At 38.4% G+C, this 13,694-nt stretch overlaps 1 protein-coding gene across 4 annotated transcripts; it reads left to right on the forward strand.

The window, feature by feature from the left end:
- The first annotated feature begins 802 nt into the window (after positions 1-802).
- Positions 803-13,682, forward strand: tbxa2r (thromboxane A2 receptor). Of its 4 annotated transcripts, none has more exons than XM_087783487.1 (4): positions 803-949; positions 4,535-4,637; positions 5,586-6,433; positions 11,583-13,682. In XM_087783487.1, the coding sequence occupies exons 3-4, from the start codon at positions 5,645-5,647 to the stop codon at positions 11,892-11,894; spliced, it is 1,101 nt and encodes a 366-aa protein (XP_087639613.1). In that variant the 5' UTR covers positions 803-949; positions 4,535-4,637; positions 5,586-5,644; the 3' UTR covers positions 11,895-13,682. The 4 variants fall into 4 exon arrangements, with proteins under 4 accessions (XP_087639613.1, XP_087639614.1, XP_087639615.1 ...); XM_087783488.1 differs by lacking the exon at positions 4,535-4,637 and adding an exon at positions 8,935-9,068 and having other exon boundaries at positions 810-949; positions 11,583-11,893; XM_087783489.1 differs by lacking the exon at positions 4,535-4,637 and adding an exon at positions 8,935-8,977 and having other exon boundaries at positions 810-949; positions 11,583-11,873.
- The last annotated feature ends 12 nt before the right edge of the window (positions 13,683-13,694 follow it).

Below are 13,694 nucleotides of genomic sequence, written 5' to 3' on the forward strand. Positions count from 1 at the left end.
GTTCGGCTTAAGTTATCATGAAAACATCTTTTTTTTCTGTTTTTACTTTCAAATCTTGCTTATTGATTATGATCTTTATATAAACTGTCATCTGATATTGTATTTATTTTAAGTCAATTTTATAATTTAAGCATAAATGACATTTTTTTAAATTATATATTATTATGTTAAGTTGATTTGACTTTCATTCGACCCAAAATATATTTTTTATTAAAATAATAAACAATATATTTAAGTTATATACGTTTTTTTTAAATGTTTCTTTACATATCATGAAAATAAATTACATTTTCCGAGCACATAATATATTTAACTGAATTGTCAGAGTGAAAGTTTACGGATGAATCTGAAATCAAAATAAAAGTCTACATCTGCATTTTCTTGCAGTAACAGCTGAGATCCATGATTGAGCAGCTTTAGCTCAGCTCTGTTTATCTTCAGCCTCACAGGCAAACATTTTTTCGCTATAAATGTCTTTGATCTTATCGTCTGTTGTCCATTAGATCCCTAATCTTCAAAGAATGTATTCCTTTTTTCACTCAGAATCTCTTCATCTGCACGCCACATGTTTACTCATCAGGTGGGAGATAAGGTCATTTTGCCGATCATCCGTCCCGACCTCGATAGAAGCTCCATCGTCGTCGTCGTGAGCGCATTGAAACTGAAACAGGCTTTAATCTACAGATCAGGTTATTTCCGTCGCGTTACGTTTTGAGTCGTGCTGCTCTGGGCTGTTCCCATTTGTGTATGTGATGCGAGAAGAAGGAAGCGAGGGAAGGGGAGAGATGAGTATCAGACGTGCAGACGCAGAAGAGGGAGGAGAGAGGAGAGGAACGGTGGCTACGAGTCTGCTGTAAGTCCTTCTACACATTCTTCTCTGGCCGACACGACCACGATGTATAAAACCTCCCGTTGACGCTCCTCGATGATGCCAAGAAACCCTTTTTTGGTAAGACTTGACTTTTCACTTCCTACAACAAGATGTTTCCAGTAATGCTCTTTATCATAGGAAACAACGGTTCACTGAGTTCTATACTTTTTTTAAATATCTAAACTTTATTTAAACTCTCGGAAGAGAAAAACTCCAAACATTTTTTTTATGGAACGTTACTGATTAGAAGTTAAACTAAACAAGATTCCAGGGATGTTTTCTTGATACTCCGAAGGTCAGCATGAAACTAAACACAATATAAAAAGAAAGATAGTGAGTTTATAGAACCGTAAACCATCACGTCATGACTTAAAAACAAACGTATCTATAACAATGTGTGTTGATGTTGTTGGTTCTGTTTATCGGATAAAATTCTTTATTTAAACGTTTATCAACAGTTTATATGCCAAATTAAAAATGAACAAATAGCAAATGAAATGCATTTATTTGTTTGTAAGAAACATTAAAATATCTAATAAGACTATAAGCTTCTTTTATCCAAATGATTAGATAAAGAGTTAAACACCAAACATTTAAAAAGAAGGTGACGTTTGACATTGATTTAAAAAACAATAACATACCAAAGGAAGAATAACTTGTTCTTACAACTTTAAACTCTAGAAAATATTGTCACAACATGATCTGGAGCTTATAATCTATGCATTTGTGTCTTCTCGGTTCAATTATTGTAATTGAAATTTTCATGTCTCAACAAGAAGGAGCTGTCTGCAGCCAGAATTCTGACTACGCTTTAGTAGGAGAACTCACATTTCCTCGATCCTTAAAACTATGCATTGGCTGCATTGTCTACTGACTCCTTCAAAAAACATCTTAATAGATATCTATTTAACGCTTTTTCTCAATTTTCTTGGGGCTCCTGTGTTTGTCTCTGTGTTGCCTTCATTTGCTTGATAACAAAATAAATGCACATTTTTGTAAAAAAAAAAAAGTCAAAATATCTCATAAGACTATCAGCTCCTTTTTTTCCAAATGATTAGATAAAGGCAGTTTAACACACACTGTATACAACATAGCAAAGGATGAATACAACTTTTATCCAACCTTGCCCCTGAGGGAAGGCTAAGTGCTCACTCAAACTCACAGGTTCCAAGCATATATGTAGCATATTTTAAACCATCCCGGTATTGATTCTTGGCCACACATAATGGATTACTTCAACTACTTTGTTATGTTCCCCTCCTTGATTTCTCTTAAAAGCTTCACTTAGATGACATGAGATGACCCTGAGCAGCTCAATTAACATCACACCACTGATGCCGTCTCTCTCTCTCTTGACTTATAAGGGAGGAATTAAAGTAAATAAAATATTTAATGGGCCTGGAGAGTAAAGCTTTTAATTTACGCGGTCACTAAATCAACCTTCAAATGGGCGACAAGTAAAACCACAATATCTATTGTCGGCAGGTCCAGTTTGTTTTTTTATTCTCCCAGAAATTCCCATCTATGTATATGTATGTATTTTATTCATGTAATTATATATTTCAATCTCCAAATGTTTATTAATCGAAAAACTTAAGTTCTGAGATGCTGGTTTTAATGGGTTTTTTATATATATATATTGGTTCAGTGGGGAGAGAGAAAAAGTTTTTTCAATTTATTGTCTTAATTAATGTGTTGAATTTCATCTATGTCACTTCTTAAAGTTCTGGTTCAATTCAAATTCCACCCATTTTCTACTCACCCTCATGTGGAATAAGAGTTAGGATTATTTTGAAAATAATCTGTTCTTTTTAGAGTTATAGACAAAAATGTTTGTTCATTTTAATGTAGCGACTGGAGCTCAGTTGTCTTCGGTTTCATCTTCATCCAAAAAGACCCTTAAAAACATCCAAATACCTCCTTACTGCTCATTTGTAACCTCCATATTGTGTCTTGTAAGCTTTGCCATTGGGATTGTTCAGAAAATTCTTGTTTTGTATGTGCTTTATCCATATTCTATATTTTAAGTTTGTTTGTAGCAGAAGCTCCCAATCTCTCAGCTACAATCAAAAACGTTGCGAGTGTCAATTTCAATATGTGCAAGATTGACGCTGATGGTCTAGCAGCTTCTGCTAAAAACAATCTTTAAATATAGACATGTTTTTTTCTTTTTAAATTAAAAATTCCTTATTTCGAGGCTTCAATACAAGAGGACAGTTACAGACGAGCAGTATGGAGGTATTTGGATGTTTTTATTGGACGAAGATGAAGACGAAGACAACTGAGCTCCAGTCGCTACATTAAAATGAACAAACTTTTTTGTCTATAACTCTAAAAAAGAAACAGATTACTCTGAAAATAAACCCAATCCTTAGGAGGGTGAGTTGAAAATAAGTGAGGTTTGGGAAAACTATCTCTTTAAGTCAAGCTAACCTAGCGTAGCATCTGGAGATCAAGGCCCGGCTGTTAGAGACCGGCTGTCGCTGGCTAGTATCAAACAAACTTAAAGTAAAATTATCATTCTCTGACACCGAAGCACACCAACTGCTATCCCTATCAGGAAATCCCAACACTGTCCTTGAATTTACACACCACAGATTCCCCCCAATCGGTTGATTCTTTCTAGAGGACTCTTTCTAACGAAAAAAAAAATGCTTTTATTCCTAAAATCCTGACTCCATGTCCAGCAAAGAAGCCAGAGAGGTGATTGCGTGAACCCCTATGCCATTGTGCACCCCAACACGGCATTGTGTTACAAGTGTCTTCAATTATATTTATTTATTGCATTTTTTTAAATAAATGTGTTTTCAGTCAAAAAACCTTTTGCGCTATTCAATAAACACATCACCATTATATAGCGTTATACAGTATTGTATACTTTGTTCTTTATGTGTACTAGCATCTAATAAAGGACCTCGAAGGATAAAGGTTAAAATAAAGAGAATACTCTCATTGTACACACAGTGTGCAAACATTAAATTTTAACGACGATGACACCATGACGATCTTCCAACGAACCTTATAATACAAACTTTATTTTCAGTGCCAAGTTTTCAATTGATTCAGAGAACAACAGACAATCTGCCAAAACACTGGGCAGTAAAAACGTAAAAACGTCCTGTACAGTGTCCCGTAAGTGCCGTGCTGTTTTTAGATCGTGTTTCTAAAGCTGTTAGTGCGTCTGCTTACTGTCTCGCTACTGCTTTACTTTCAACGTTTGTAACAAGAAACATAGAAAAATGATGACAACCGAAGACTCCCAACACATAACAAAAGATATAGTTAACACAGTTCATGTGACCTAAATGTTCAACTGTGGCGAGTTCATGAACCGACGCTGTGTATTTCCTGTTCCTGTCAAGAGTCTGCTTCCTGCCTTGATATGCTCCTCTCGGTTTTGTCTGCTTTTTTTTTAACTGTACAAGCTTGAATCTCATTTCCTTTGTGGGCCAGCACTACATGTATTTAAGCATTTCATCGTGTTGTAAATAACTTTTTTGATGCAAGGTTTGTATCAGATTTCTGAAGAAAAGAATCCCCACATTTAATTCATTTTCAATCTTACTATGACGTTGTCTTTAAGAACCTTCAATGTGAACATCTGGTGTAAAAAAGGATTTTGTGACGTTAATCATGTAATTTAATTATGGTTTGTCCCTGTAGGTTCTCTCTTCTGGGTCTTGTGGTGTCCAAGTGGTTTCCGGACGTGAAGTGACTCAACTGGACTGTCTAGAGTTCTGGGAAGATGTTTCACCTCCAGTTCCAAGTGAGTCTGAGGAGCCGGTGTACAGTGTATTCTGAGGAACAGAGAACAATAGGTCTTCACACCAGCTCACTTGGAACTTAGGGAACTTCTCTGATGAGAAGTGAACCGTCTTGCCAGAACTCTACACTGTATATCCATGATTAAAGTTCAACGAAACACTTTGTTCTTCTGGAGATTAAATCTTGTTTATGCCAAGGGACTCATTGTATAAACAAAGCGGGCGTGATTACAGCTGGCTGGAGGAGGAGTGAAGCCATTATTACGTCATGATGGACTCCGCTTTCGTAGCCTCTTGTTCGCCCAGGAGCAACTTTATAAAGTAATAAGTTCAAAACATGATCATGATGACAGGACTTTCTGCGTCTTGGAATGAAATACTTTTGAAATGAGGCAGAGAGAGTTTGGTTTTGACATTAATTGCCTTTTTACCATCTTACACTTCACAACCTATACAATCTTAGAAACATCAACTGTTTTGGGAAGTCATTTGTTTATATTTTCAATCATATACTTTTACGGGCGATGCCATTTTATTCATAAACTGATGTGCTTCTTTCTTGACCTCCAGAATGAATTTGTTATTTGAAAAATAATACGTGCTTTATCCATCATTTTTTGTACCAAGATATTCCCAATTGAAATGGAAAATCTCGTATCATGTCGATCTTTTTTCCACATCATGTATTTCAGCTTCAGGGCCTTTCGCCAAAAGTCTCTGATTTGGCCCCTTAGGAAATTGAATTACCTTCTTCAAACTTACATCTGGTTTGAGTGATCAGTTCAGAAGACATGAAAAATTGACCTAATTACAACAATCTGTTAGAAAAAAGATCCACTAATGTTTGCTCCGTTCACTAAAGGAAACCCTGTGTAGTTTGTCTTGACTCTGTTGTTAAAGAAGCACAACTTCAAATCTAGTCTAATTTCCTCTTTTTTTTCTCTTTATAGGTTTTAGGTTAATGTCTTCGTCGCATCTTTTCCCCGGACGTCGCTGACAGACCGACACCATGAACGCCTCGTCCGTCACCAACGCGACCCCGCACTGCTACACCATCAACAGCCCCCCCTTCCAGTACGTCCCCAACATCGCGTCGGCCTACTTCTCTTCCATCTTCAGCGCTCTGGGTTTGACCTCCAACCTCGTGGCCTTCGTGGTGCTGGTCAAGTCTTTCCGACGGACGCACAGTCGATCGCGCTCCTCCTTCCTCATCTTCCTCGGGGGTCTGGTGCTGACGGATTTCATGGGGATTTTCGTCACGGGCTCCATCGTGGTTTCCTTCCACGTGACGCGCTTTAACTGGCGGCTGCTCGACCCCGACTGCCACTTTTGCAACTTCATGGGGATGTCCATGATCTTCTACGGACTCTGTCCCTTACTGCTCGGGGCGGCCATGGCCGTGGAGCGTTTCATCGGCATCAACCACCCGTTCGCCCGCTCCAACATGCCCAAGAGCCGGGCCATCACCATGGTCATGGGGGTCTGGTTGACGGCCGGATGTATTTCCCTGCTGCCTCTGACCGGCGTGGGCAGCTACCACATGCAGATGCCGGGCTCGTGGTGTTTCCTCAACATCAGCTCCGAGGGAAACGACCTGGTCTTCTCCCTGATCTTCTCCCTGGTGGGTTTGTTTAGCGTCGCCATGTCCTTCCTGCTGAACACGGTGAGCGTCGTGACTCTGGTGAAAGTCTGCTGCGGCGAGAACCGACTCCAGCGTCGTCGAGACCACGAGGTGGAGATGATGGTGCAGCTCATCCTGATCATGGTCATCGGGTCCATATGTTGGTGTCCGTTTCTGGTGAGTGTTATTCCTTTAATGCGCTGCAGAATGAATACTCTCATCTCAAAGAACAACAAAATGAATAATAGACCGAAAAATTTGGTGCAAGAGAAATCAGAAGTGTCGCAATACGTTACTAATCAACGAACGTTTCTACAAGACAAGCAAGTCTTTAGCAAGTTAGCCAGTCTTCTATATTTGTGTCTGACAGCTTTGTATCAATATCTATCCAGATTAAAGTGGATTATTGGGACAGGATGTAAAACTAGTACATTCCAGCACATTTTCATAATCTGCAAACTTTGTGTTCGCAAGGAACAAAACGTTATTCCCAGCCACACGATCTCCATGTGAGAGAAGATATAACTTCTGTTTATACGTGTCTTGGATTTGGTTATTGTTGCGTTGAAAATGAGTAAAAGTAAGACACACACACTAGTCATTGGACAGACAAGTTGTTTGACAACTGGTGAAACCACAGTGTATTTCACATTACGGTCCGCCCCCTACTATTTTGGTAAGAGCACTTCCTACGGGATCACGTCACACACCTTTTTTTAAGCAAAGCCAATTATTAAGTCTCAATGGACGCCACTCTCGTAACCTCTCGTTCGCCCAGATTTCAGGGAGAACTTACTAATAAAGTAATAAGTGGTTAGCGCGACCGTCTCTCAGCAAAAAGGTCGGCGGTTCCATTCCAGGGTCCGGAAGGAAGCCAACTGACCTTTCTGTGTGGGGTTTGTATGTTCTCCCTGGAGTGTGTGGGTTTACTCCAGGGACTCCGGTTTCCTCCCACAGGCCAAAAACATTGACATTGTAATCAATAGGAATGAGAGTGTGTGTGGTTGTCTGTCTCTGTGAGGAGTTAGACAGACTGGTTTTGTTAATATAGATGTTTTATACGTTGTACACACAAGTATCCTCATATTGCTAAGTCAAGGTATTGTCTTTAATCTTTTAAAAAAGACATTTGCAGCGAGTGACGTCAAGTGAGCCAGAATAGTAGAGCAGACAGAAATGATCATTTTGACAGCACATCACTTCTGTGGCGCTTCCACTTTCAGTGGAAACCAAGTTACAGAATATGAAGAAGTTATAACTTGAGTTAACTTTAATATTTAAAGTAGAATAAATGTTCAAGATTGACGTTTATAAATGGGGGAAATGATGAAACACAACCTGAACCTGTAAATTGTTTACAAAAGAACACAATTGATTTCTAAACACATCAGCAGGATAAATAGTTTTTGGGATTTTGCATTAAGAGAAGATTCCAGGCATGTGAGAAGTAGTTGAAGAGCGAAAGCGACTAATTTAAACATTACACATGTTTATATTGTGCAACAGTGTGTTCTAGAATCCAGAAAAACAATTTCTCTCATACTGATATGAGCAACAATTACACATCACAAGACCATAATCTTGACAATCTCTACATGCTTCATTTCTACTGAGGCATCCAGGACGGAAGCTCACTGTTGTAAAAACCCTGTTGAAGTGCAGTTTATACACAATATTGGATGTGTATCTATACCTTTATGGGGGAACAGCGGGTTGTGTCGATTCCATGTTTGGACACCATCTGAGTTCCGTACATTCTTTAGATTTCAAGCATGAGCTGGTGGGTTATTCAACCTCAAGTGAATGTCAGATTAAAGAACAAAGCTATGTGGTTTTTTTTTAGGACGTATGGAGTGTGTAGGTTCAGGTTGTCCGTTAAGGGGGGTCACACAACCAAAAAGAATAAACACATCAGGAACACTGACTCACTTCTTGAATTTCTTTGAATTACACCTCAAAACCCACCAGTTCAAAAAAATACTTCCTTGTTAATGTATTTTCTGTACTTTATCTTGTCCTTTGTTTGTAAAATTATTTTAAGAATATCCATATTTTGTGTAATATTTCTTATCCTGGAATCTGTCTGCCTTCCATACACGATTCCCTTCTCTTGCCATCCTTCTCAAATGAACAGACCGTCTACCTTCTTCTAACTTTCAAATACTTTGTATTTGACAAAGACATGTCTCTAGTAAAACACTGCAAGAAATTGACCCAATACTGTTTCGTTCAACTGAGAAAAATCTCTAAACTTTGGAAAATTATGTCACAAGACGATCTGGGATTTATAATCCATGTTTGCGTCTCCTCGTCTGGACTATTTTGACAGTTTATTTTCATGTCTAAACAAGAAGGATCTGTCTCGCCTGCAGTTAATACAAAACTCTGCAGCAAGAATTCTGAGCCGCTCTAGTAGAAGAACTCACATTTCCCCGATCCTTAAAACTCTTCACTGGCTGCCAGTTTCTTTCAGGATCAATTTTAAAAAAAAAGGAAATAATGACACTGTTTCATGAAGCTTCATCAACAGATCACCGTAGTACGTTTTCTTGCCTTTTGGTTTGTTTTGTTGTAATAGCCCCTCCTATAGAAAACTCCAAGGATTACCGATTACCTTTGAATACTTGTCGATAACCTTTGCAGTCCCGACTAACCTCAGTTGTGACGCCCCTGTGCAGATTTACATTCTGAAGATCGCTGTGACCTCAGCCGCTGTAACAGGTGAAACTCTGGTGTTCTGCTTGAGAATGGCCTGCTGCAATCAGATATTTGACCCCTGGATCTACATCATGTGTCAAGAGAACAAGCTGAGGCGAGTTGAGAGACGGATACACATCCTTCAAGTAGCTTCTGTGTCGCTCGCCTCCGACGTTGAATCGCAGAACACTGGGGAATAAAATCATGCGAAATTACGTTCTAGCTGAGAATGTCTTGCAGCTTGTCTTTAATCTCGAACCCCTCTCTGGGTTCTCTCAGTCCCACTGCAATGTTCCAAATGTGAACCAGTTCACATATGAAGGGACACCGCTCTGCAGGCATGGTTTGGGGGAGATTCTGAAGAAAGGGGGATGGACTAGATCTCACAAACTGTTTTTAAGCTATCCCTCCCTTTGAGACCGGATTTTCACCGGTTCAAATCCCCGGTATGTACGACCAAATCACTTTCTTAACCCTTGGGTCAAGGTGACCCAAAGGCCTGAAAACAAATGTGTCTGTGGTATCCCTTGTGTTGCTTTTGGGTCAAGTTGAACGACTTCCCTGGCTTCTATAAATACATATTCAGTGGTGGAGGTTGTTCATCTTGACCCAAAAGCAACAGAAAGGATACAACAAACACATTTGTTTTCCAGCCTTCGGGTCACCTTGACCCTGAGGTAACACTTGGGTTAAAATCAGCTCTTTTACTTTAGTCCTTCACATCGAAAATCAACGTAGTTACAGCCAAACCGATCCACTTTGTAACTTTGAGCCACTTTAAAGCACATGTGATACAACACCACATACAGGCCGGACATGTGTACTACATCATGTTCAGTTATTCTAGCAAAAGCACATTTGGAAGTGGTAGGGGAAAAGATTAAATAAAAATAGATTTCTTTTTTATAGTTCTATAACCCCCTTGTGTTACCTTGGGGTCAATGTGAGCCGAAAACTCGAAAACAAATGTGTTTGTGGTATCCCTTGTATTGTCTCTGGGTCAATGTGAACAAACTCTCTGGCTTCTACAAATACATATGCAGTCATGTAGGTTGTTCACCTTGACCTAGAGACAACAAAAGGGCTACCACAAACACATTTGTTTTCAGGGCCTTTGGTTCATCTTGACCCAGAGATAAGACAAGGGTTAAAGATAAGAAGTCACTATTACTTTCCTTATTTAAAAAAGTTAACTTTATTTAAATAAGTTATTTATAGAAAATGATCATCGCAAGTGGAAAAAGGTCACTAACTCATACTTAAGTGAGCTAAGAACTCTGGGAAAAAACACCAGTGTCTCGCCGTGAGGAATCACAGGAATGAGAGGCAGAAGTGATGCAGAAAGAAACGACAACTTTCAGTGATTTGTCATGTTCTCAACGAGAATAAAACGTCCACATTTGTTTGTGACGTCACACGCTGCTGTTGGATCAGAGTCAGGATCAAACAGAGGGTTTTTGTGGTTGTTTAATTATTTTTTTTTACATTCTATCACTTTAAAACACGTTTTACAGTCTTACTTTATGGTGAGGATTTAAGGATTTAGAAAGGAAGACAGACTATATTAATCCCTTTATTATTAAGAGATTTATATGAAAAATTGAGAGATAATTCTGAGAAATTGTGAGATTGAAATGAGAAGCCAAATATTTAAGTGACATTTTGTGAGATTTAAAAGAGAATAATGAGATAAAAGTAAGAATTCTGATATTAAAGGGACATTTTTAAAAAGGGTAAGTGAGGATTCTTCGATTTACATTAGAATTCTGAGAGTAAAGTATCTAAGATTTAAGAGATCATTTATAGATTTAATTAAAAATTTGAGAGATAGTTGAGATTAAAGAAGGAATTCTGAGATTTAAATGAAAATTCTGAGGTTAAAATGAGAAGATTTAAGTGAAATGTCGTGAGATTTAAAAGAAAAAAGTAAGAATTCTGAGATTAAAGTACGAATTTTAAAAAACATAAGTGAGAATTTTCAAGATTTACATTAGAATTGTGAGAATTCTGACACGCATATGATGTTTTAAGTGATTTAGGTTCTGATATTTCAAATAATATTTCTCAGATTCAAGAGATAATCCTGATATTTAAAGGGGCAAATCCTAAAATATAAAGGAGAATTATCTGGGATTAAAATGAGAATTACAAGAATCAAGAAATCCATTTAAGATTCAAGCGAGTAGTCTGAGGTTTGGGCTCCAGTATCTCAAAGTCAGTGGCTCCTCCTGATCCTATTCAAGTAACAATTCAGTAGTTTTCTTATCCTCTTTGATATTTGATCAACTAGATTATTTTTAAAACAATCACTGCTGTTGAGAAGCTTCTAGTTTGAGTGTCATGAAGGCCGTGACACGGGTTCCAATCTTTATTTAAACCTCTATTTATGATTAAAAAATTGAAAAGTGTGAAAGTATCTGCATGTTTTCACGCGGTGGAATATTCTTCAAATACTAATGAGGCTGACACGACCTGCTGCTTCGCTATAACGGTCACAATTACATCTGCTCGTCTTCAAATTTGCATCCTTTGAGACGTCGCTTACTCCAGTCGCTTCTAACCCATCACTCTTTCTTTAACCTTTTCAATCTTGACCGTCGTGTTTTTTTTATTTTTCTTCCACTCCCAGGTCTTTATTGCTCGGACGGTGGTGTCGGGAGTGCCGGTCCAGATCAAATACCTCCTGCTATGGCTCCGTTTCGCGACGTGGAACCAGATCCTGGACCCCTGGGTCTACATTCTCTTTCGGCGAGCTGTGCTGCAGAGAATCTACCCCCGCTTTGACTGGTCTCGTGGCTCTGTCATGAGCCTGTACCCGTCCCTGAGCAGCACCGTCCGCAGGTTCACCCGCGGGTCCACCAGAACCACACTGGGCTCGCAGCAGAACGACGACAGTGAGAAAACTAGCATACCCCTCACGAACATACCGTCTTCCCAGTGACCGAGTCCATCGGTTCATTGATGGACCAGGTTTTCATGCGTATTTAAAGTGAGAGTTCGTCCAAAATTCACTCGTTTTCTAATGACACCCATTTCAACTAAGAGTTCAGAGTAATCTGTTTCTTTTTAGAGTTATAGACAAAAATGTTTGTTCATTTTAATGTAGCGACTGGAGCTCAGTTGTCTTCATCTTCGTCCAAAAAGACACTTAAAAACATCCAAATACCTCTATACTACTCTGATAATCCCAACCCTTGGTCGACATGAGGGTGAGTAGAAAATGAGTGAAGTTTGTATTTTGGGTGAACTATCATTTAAGCTTTTAATCTGAAGTTGGTTTCATTAAAGCACCTTGATGGTGTTGCTGCACCAAAGAATTGTTGTACATAGTTAAAAGTAAAATCTGTTTTAAAGCTGAATCTGAATGTATGGCGACATTACGCCTTCTAAGTAGTGATGTGTCGATGAAGCTTCATGAAACAGTGTCATTATCTCCTGAGTCCACTAGATGTCACTCTTTGCTCTATAATCTATTTCTTTAAAAAAGCTATTCTATTGAAACCTCACATCATTTTTAAGATGAGGGCGCCCCCTACTGTCCTCTGAAAAATATGACACTGCTTCATGAAGCTTCATCGACACATCACTACTTCTAAGCACTTGTACACTTTGCTCATGGGCTTACGGAAGACATTCAACATCTTACGAAGTTTTTATTGTTTACAGCGACAAATGTTGAAGGTTTTTAAAGTGTATCGATGCATGAAGTTGTAGAAAGAAAGTACAGATGTGTACAGATGTATAATGTAACTGTCTAAACATGTTCAACATGTGTTTTAATATGCATGAGTCAAACTTCTATTTAAACATTAAACAGTCAGAGTTTTACACACCGTATCTTACCTATTTAGACTAAATAATAAAAAGTAGAAAACACAAAAAAATGTCAATAGATCAATTAGAAACTATTTTGAGGTATTAACAATATTGTAATAATTAATAAAAAAAATATAGCTACACAATTGGAAAACCTTTTTTTTCAAAAACAACTTAGTTATAATAAGATTTTGTAATAAGGTTGATGAAGCTTCATGAATTTCCTGAGTCCACTAGATGTCACTCTTTGCTCTATAATCTATTGTTTTGAAAAGCTATTCTATTGAAACCTCACATAATTTTTAAGATGAGGGCGCCCCCTACTGTCCTCTGAAAAATATGACACTGTTTCATGAAGCTTCATCGACACATCACTAGTTTTTACCTTCATATATCTTGAATATGTTGACTTTACTAAGCCAATAAAGCCTCCTTTGACTCCTTTATTGAGGAAATTAACTCATCAGTGTTTGTAAAAAACTCTCTTTTCATCTAAATATTGACATTAGAAAATGATCTTAAGCCCCGCCCACTGAAAACACTTTCTGGAGATTAAATCTTGTTGACCATAACCACACCCACTCTACTGTGATTGATCAAGCATCAATGTTTATCACTGAACGTCCTCAATCCCGGAAGTCTTCACCTCTAAGGCACTTGTTGTATAAACAAAGCGGGGGCGTGATTACAACTGGCTGGAGTGAAACCATTATTACGTCATAATGGATTCTGCTCTCGTAACCTCTCGTTCGCCCAGATTTCAGACGGGGGAGAACTTAATAAACTTAATAAATTGAATACATGGTCATAGTCGCAAATGTAGAAAAACACTCCAAAATATGCATCACTCAAGTTAAAAAACTGAGTCGCTGCAACTCTGACGAATGACATGTCGTGGGAACAGGAGAAAAAGACAAAGATGTGG

This window comes from Callionymus lyra, chromosome 2, assembly GCF_982586985.1.
Source record: "Callionymus lyra chromosome 2, fCalLyr1.hap1.1, whole genome shotgun sequence".
NCBI lineage: Eukaryota > Metazoa > Chordata > Actinopteri > Syngnathiformes > Callionymidae > Callionymus > Callionymus lyra.